Source organism: Impatiens glandulifera, chromosome 3 (genome assembly GCF_907164915.1).
Source record: "Impatiens glandulifera chromosome 3, dImpGla2.1, whole genome shotgun sequence".
Taxonomy (NCBI): domain Eukaryota; kingdom Viridiplantae; phylum Streptophyta; class Magnoliopsida; order Ericales; family Balsaminaceae; genus Impatiens; species Impatiens glandulifera.
In genome coordinates, this window is record NC_061864.1 from 31623239 (window position 1) to 31630784 (window position 7546).

The 7546-nt window shown below is 26.0% G+C and overlaps 1 protein-coding gene across 1 annotated transcript; it reads left to right on the forward strand.

The window, feature by feature from the left end:
- The first annotated feature begins 4460 nt into the window (after window positions 1–4460).
- On the forward strand, window positions 4461–7180 carry LOC124929244 (4-coumarate--CoA ligase 1-like). Its single transcript, XM_047469545.1, has 4 exons — window positions 4461–5527; window positions 5870–6068; window positions 6568–6781; window positions 6863–7180. The coding sequence occupies exons 1-4, from the start codon at window positions 4535–4537 to the stop codon at window positions 7080–7082; spliced, it is 1626 nt and encodes a 541-aa protein (XP_047325501.1). The 5' UTR covers window positions 4461–4534; the 3' UTR covers window positions 7083–7180.
- Window positions 7181–7546: the final 366 nt, after the last annotated feature.

The following is a 7546-nucleotide window of genomic DNA, read 5'->3' on the forward strand; positions in this document are numbered from 1 at the left end:
AAAATTTACTAAGATATTCCAATGGTAAAATTCAGTTTAAGAGACCAAAATGTCATATGTTCGATTACATCTAAAAGCGCTTTTAGTTAAAGTAGGGTATGAGGGTGTTATATTAGCTCTCCTTAATTATAAAAATATATATATATTAAAAAGAATAGAGGGAAGAATGAAGGGATCTAATTCAATGTTTTAGAGAAAAAAAATCAAGAAATATTCTTATTATTCTACTATTTTAATTTTTAAAATCAATTAATTATAAAGTTCCTTGCAAAATATAATTAAAATTTGAAAAAGTATTTAATGATATCTCTTCATGTATTTTCTAAATCAAATCCAAGATTGTAAAAAAAATGAGATTTTTTCTCTAATTTAAAATTATTATATGTTAATTTAAAACTATATTATTGAATATAATATATTATAATTTTATTAAGTGTGTGATGAAGAGAAGAATAAAGGATCTAATTTAGTGTTTTGAAAAAGAAAAAAAATGAGTCTAAAAAAAACACTTTGAACCGATAATAGTTTTAAAATGTAGATTATAGCAAATTTGCACATCAATATCAATGTTATAAAAGTTGTTTTTAAAATCATCCAAATTAGTCTATCAAAGATAAGGCCACCTTGAATAGTTTGGATTGGAGTCCAAATTATAAATTTATTTGTGACAATATAAACTATTGTTAAACTATTATTTTTTATAAATTTTATGAATACAATAATATTTTTTTATAAGTTTATGTATACCATACATTAGTATATTAGAACAAAAATCATTGCTTAAACTATCTGAATCAGTATTTAACTATGATTTCTGTTTATTTTATACCTATAACCAAATTAATTAGTGGGTTTTAATTTTCAACTAATGAGATCAAATGAATAATTTGTATGATTTCATTCCTTATATTCCCAAATAAGTATGAAATATATCACTAATTTTATATTTTTAAATTTAAATACTTTTTAATGTTTTGTTTTTTATTTTTTATTTTTTAATAAATATATATTTTTTATTCAATATTTAATTTAATAGTATTTTTTAGAAATAATTAAACGTTTTTTTATTATACAATAATATTTAATATTAATGAAGTAATTTAAACATTTTAAAATATTATCAATTATTTTTTAAATTTATTTTATATTATGTTAAGTTTTTTAAAACAATATTTCTACTTAAACATTATTATTTATTTTAATATGATAAGATACTTTATTATAAAATTTTATCATGTATTATACTATTTTAAACTATTATTTAATAAATAATTAAAAAATAAAAAATATCTATTTAGTACATTTTTTTTAAATACATTTTAATATTTAATTTGTTTTCTAATTTTAGATATAGAAACTAGCATTCCCACCCTTGACTTCAACTACTCTTTTGAGAATATTTTTATTAAATTTTGAACCTAATAATAAGTGTTTTTAAGTTAATTAAAAGAAATAATTATTCTAAAACTATCTCTAACCGAAAAACTTATTTTCAAACTCATTTTGATGTAAATATTATATCAAACAGTAATTCTCTTACAACTGAAAAACTCAATCTCAAACTTAAAAGAATATTCTTATAATATTCTTTTTTACATCAACTTTTATAACTTTTTAATATCACAGATATATATATTATTCAATGTTATAAATTATACCATAATATTTTAATATCACCACATTATTTTAAATTTGATTATAATTTAATTATAAAAATTCAATAATATACAAAAATAAATATTATAAAAAAAATATTGTACAAAATAATATTATTTAATAAAAAAAAAATTATTAAAAAAAATATATAATTAAATATTCTTTATTATTATAATTTTTTAACATTATTATAATTTTTTTAAAACATTATTGTCATTTTTTTAAAATATTATTATATATATATTTTTTTTTAACATTATTATCAATTTTGTACGTTATTATAAATTTATGATATATAAATAAATTAAAATAATAAAATATATAAATAAACAAATTTAATGTATAAAATATACATAAACTAAGTTTTGAGGTTAAACTAACAAAGAAAATTTTTTGCAATTGTGAACTGTGCAAACGCATATTGAGTTTGAGAATGAGTATCAGTTGAAAAGAAAAATGGCTAAAAATCCATTTTGGGTTTAAGTATGGAGTATGATTGGATAACTCATAATTAAATCGAACTTATATTTAAGATATTTTAAGTAAAAATTAAATAATGACACTTTAAGAAAGTTTTTTTTTACCGTGAACTACTTTAATAAAATTTTATTTTATTTTTGAAATAAGTCCATAACTTTTACTTTATTTAAAATATTTTAAGTAATAATTTAACCATGATATTTGATTTCTTAAATCTAAAATTTGACTTACTTTAATTGGATTAATATTTTAAAATTATTATATATATATATACATTAATAAATATAATAAATACATAATAATAATATATTTATAACTTAAAATAATCAATTTATTTTGAAGTATATTTTATCATGTTATAAATACATAAATATTTATTAGTTTAATTTATAATATTATTGTATAAAAATATTATTAAATTAATTATTAAAAAAAGTTGAATTTTAATATATTTAAAAAAAAGTATAATACAAAGTGTTTATATTAAAATATTAAAAATATATTTAATAAATCCTCTTAAATTTTAAAATTAATTATAAATGTATTTCAAATTTATTTAATAATATATTAATTAAAGTAATTCAAAATATATATTTTAAATTGATGTAATAATACTTTATTAAATAAAATATTATATATTTAAAAGACAATAAAAAGCAATATATTAATCAAACAAAATATAAAAACTTTTTTTATAATAAAGTTTAAAAAGTAAGAAGAGGACACCAAATTTATGAAGAATGGAAGTATTTTAAAGTGCATTTATTTAATTTGTAGATCACATTAAAGAAATTAATGGAGTTACTAAATCTAAAATATTTTGATATTTATTTACTAGATCTTGAAATAATATTTTATTCACAATTCCACGTGTTCAAAATTAAACAGTCGCCGGCGGGAAACCAGATCGGTAGTAGGTAAAAGACCAACTACGTGGAAAAGTCTATTCAATTTTCAAGTCAAAATTATGATACTGCTTCACCAACTAATATTGGACCCACTCTATTTCACCCACTCCACGCCTCCACTCAATAAATAAATATTTCCGACATAAGATAATTAAATACTTGACCAAATTAATCATCAGAACTCGTCTTAGGATAAAGTCAGCGTCGACTTAGATCAACCCTCCCGCGGGGCACCTATTTTTTCGCTTAAGGCACCTCAAATCTTAAAACCCAAAATAAGTGAAAATAGTGAATAAAATCAATCAAACAAACCCACCTTAAGAATCTTAATTAGGGATATGATCCTCTACTCCTAACTATTCCTTTCTTCACATATATAGTGGGAACCAAATTTTGGGTTACCTTAGTCCCGAAAAAAAAAAAGTGAATAACTTTTTTGTTATTTTTTTGTTATTGTATTTGTATTTTAGAAGTTCATAAAAAAAAATAATTTTTATAAAATTTAAATTTATAAATTTTTATCTTAAACCACTAAATTATAACCTCTTATATTTAAAATTATAATAAATTTAATTAATATTTTACTATTTTTAATAAATAAATTATTTTAATAAAGAGTTTATCGGATTTACCTCCAATAGCCCTACCCAACACAAAGGACCAAAATAATCATTTAAATATATATATACAGAGTCGGCCCCGAGTTTTGGGCTGCCCTAGCCCCGAAAGAAATAAAAGTTTATTTTTTTTATTGCCTTAAGTCTAATATTAAAAATTGATAAAAATAAAATTGTTTTTGGTGAAGTTTGAACTCATAACCAAATGAAAAATTTTAATTTTAATATTGAACCACTAAGCTACAACATTTTATGTTCAAAACATTCATAAATTTATTTAAATATTTATATATTTTATTTAATGGGAGAAGTGGGCTGCCCTAACTCGAGGGCTTGCCAGGCTTACCCTAAGGCCGACCCTATATATTATATATATTACTATTTTTTTCTTCTCTATTTCTTGAAGGCTTAGTTCGATGAATGAGTTATTGAAATAAAATCTAATTTTTATCTCAAAATTCAATCATTATATCATCTATTTAATCAATATATTTTTTATTAAAATACCAAAATTAACTTTTTACTATTCTTAATATAACTTAATTATTAAATAAAAATGTAGAGAAATAAAAATTAACTTAATTAAAAAAAATTAAAATCTTAAATAAAAGAAAGAGTGTTTTTCTAACAAAACCCAAAAAAACCTACTTTCTCCCTCTAATTCTAAGAGCTGAGGTGTCATAGTCTTACCAATAAACCCATTTCCATTCTCCTTCGACCTCAAAAGAAATAGTAAATTACCATCATGTCCTTCTCACCAACCCCTTACCCATTAATGGTGATGATATATATTCAATAACCACTATCAGCTCTCTTCAGGGCAAACGAATCATCAAACCCTTAATTTCTTCATTCATTAATTTCATCGAATCAATGGAGGCCAAGAAATCTAACGACATCATTTTCCGATCAAAATTGCCAAATATCTACATCCCAAATCACTATCCACTCCATTCTTACTGCTTCGAAAACATCTCCAAATTCAGTTCCCGACCATGTTTAATCAATGGTTCCACCGGAGAAATCCACACCTACGCCGACGTCGAACTCACCTCCCGTAGAGTCGCCGCCGGTCTAAACAAACTCGGAATCAATCAAAGAGACACCGTCATGCTTCTCCTCCCTAACTGCACCGAATTCATCTTCACCTTTCTGGGTTCATCCTTCCGCGGCGCTATAACCACCATGGCTAATCCATTCTTCACCAAAGCGGAGGTTGTGAAACAGGCCAAGGCATCAAACGCGAAACTAATCGTTACCCAATCGAGTTATCTCGATAAAGTTATGGAATTTGCGTTGGAGAATGAAATCATGGTGATGTCAATCGACGAAGCTGAAGATGAATCTGTTCTTCATTTCTCGGAACTGACTAAGGTTGATGAAATTGAGATGCCGAGCGTTGAGATCCAACCGGATGATGTTGTCGCTTTGCCGTATTCGTCGGGAACGACTGGATTGCCGAAAGGGGTTATGCTTACACATAAGGGTTTGGTTACATCGGTTGCGCAACAAGTCGATGGAGATAATCCGAATCTGTATATTCATAGTGAAGATGTGATGATGTGTGTTCTTCCTTTGTTTCATATCTATTCACTCAATTCTGTTCTTCTCTGCGGTTTGAGAGTTGGGGCGGCGATTCTGATTATGCAGAAATTCGATATCACTTCGTTTTTAGAACTGATTCAGAAATATAAGGTCAGCATCGGACCATTCGTGCCGCCGATTGTGCTCGCCATCGCGAAAAGTCCGGTCGTCGATAAGTACGATCTGTCGTCGATCCGGACCGTTATGTCCGGAGCGGCGCCGCTTGGAAAAGAATTGGAGGATGCTGTCCGGTTGAAATTCCCAAATGCAAAACTTGGTCAGGTAAAAAAAAAATAAACTTTTTACAAAAATATATTATATAATTAATTACCCACAAAATGAATCCAAAGTTTCGGGTGTTAAAAGTATCGTGTCAAGTATCGTGTCAGTTCTTCTTAATTTACGGAAAGTTTCGAGGTTAACAGTATCATGTTAGTTCTTCTTAATTTACGGAAAGTTTTGGGTGTTAATAGTATCATGTTAGTTCTACTTCATTTATGGAAAGTTTTGGGTGTTAATAGTATCATGTTAGTTTTTCTTAATTAACGGGTTAGCGTTTCAATGTTTCAGGTGTTAAAAGTATCATGTTAGTTCTTCTTAATTTACGGGTTAACTTTTCATTAGGGTTATGGAATGACGGAGGCGGGTCCAGTTTTAGCGATGTGTTTGGCGTTTGCGAAAGAACCGGTGGAGATAAAATCAGGCGCTTGTGGTACAGTAGTGAGAAACGCTGAGATGAAAATAGTTGATCCTGAGACCGCTGAATCGCTACCTAGAAACCAACCAGGAGAGATCTGTATTAGAGGAGATCAAATCATGAAAGGTATATTAAAATATTTCTATAGTTAATAACATTAGAAAGAAATATTATTTTAATTAATTAATTCAAATTAAGAAATCATAAAAATAACAAAAATAAGGAGGAAGATTACAAAATTTTCATTTCCATCTTATATTTATTACAAAAAGACAGAACAATAAATCCTCTCAGAGGACAACATGGCTCCCCCTTTAAGTGGATCTAACCAGAAACTGCAAATCATTTTTTTATGCATTAATAGGCTTGTTTGATGTTGGTTTATATTTAAATTTTATAAAATGAAATATTTTCATTAATAAATGTGGTTAAAAAAATATGATGAATTATTTAATTTTTGAGTAAAACATTTCCAAATAACCAACATCAAACCACCTCCCCAATAATTCTGAAATTTTGACAGTTAACACATATTTTGTCAGCATTCAAATACTGTTAAAGCTTGATCGGTTGTCATTTTGTTGCAAACTTTGAATCTTAACCAAACAAAAAATGGTTGTTCCAGGTTACCTAAATGATCCAGAGTCAACAGAAATGACCATAGACAAAGAAGGATGGCTGCACACAGGAGACATTGGCTACATTGATGAAGATGAAGAGCTTTTCATTGTGGATCGTCTAAAAGAGCTGATCAAATACAAAGGTTTTCAAGTCCCCCCAGCCGAGCTCGAGGCCTTGCTCGTCAACCATTCAGACATCTCCGATGCTGCAGTTGTTGGGTAAGTTCGAATCCCAAACCAAACAAACAAAATTTTATAAGTTTTATAAAAAATTAAACAAATATATTGTTGGTTATGCAGAATGAAGGATGATTCAGCAGGAGAGGTGCCAGTGGCGTTTGTGGTGAAATCAAACGGGACGAATATAACCGAAGATGAGATCAAACAGTATATATCGAAACAAGTGGTGTTTTACAAGAGAATAGGGAAAGTGTTCTTTGTGGATTCAATTCCAAAGGCTCCTTCTGGCAAGATCTTGAGGAAAGACCTAAGAGCCAGATTAGTTGCTGGTCATTTTTAACTTTTATTACTATTATGTATAATGCAACTCCAAGCTTGTCATAAACAATCCTTTTCTTTTATTATTATTATTATTATTACTATTATGATTTTTATCAATATTGTTGGTTTGAAAGATTGTTTTATAAGATCCTATAACTAATAATACTAAGTGTTATCAATTTCCTTGTAACCACAAAGAATACAAGGAAATTGATCATAAGTTTATTGGCTACATACATTTTATTTTATGTTTATGTTTTAAGGAGTCATCCAAGCTGTTTTTTTGTTGTCTCATTTATCAAAACGATGTAATTTTAATAAATTAGATAAATACAAAATTATATATATATATATATATATATATATATATATATATATATATATATATATATATATATATATATATATATATATATATATATATGTGAAATAAACCTTAAATCCTAAATTTTAAACCCTAAAAAATTATATATATAACATTTT

What these genes read in the sequence shown, in the direction of transcription:
- LOC124929244 (XM_047469545.1), top strand. Translation starts at nt 4,535, where the DNA reads ATGGAGGCCAAGAAATCTAACGACATCATTTTCCGATCAAAATTGCCA. An exon ending in AGGAGATCAAATCATGAAAG is followed by an intron (nt 6,069 to 6,567) that starts GTATATTAAAAT and finishes TGGTTGTTCCAG; the next exon opens with GTTACCTAAATGATCCAGAG. An exon ending in TCCGATGCTGCAGTTGTTGG is followed by an intron (nt 6,782 to 6,862) that starts GTAAGTTCGAAT and finishes TTGGTTATGCAG; the next exon opens with AATGAAGGATGATTCAGCAG.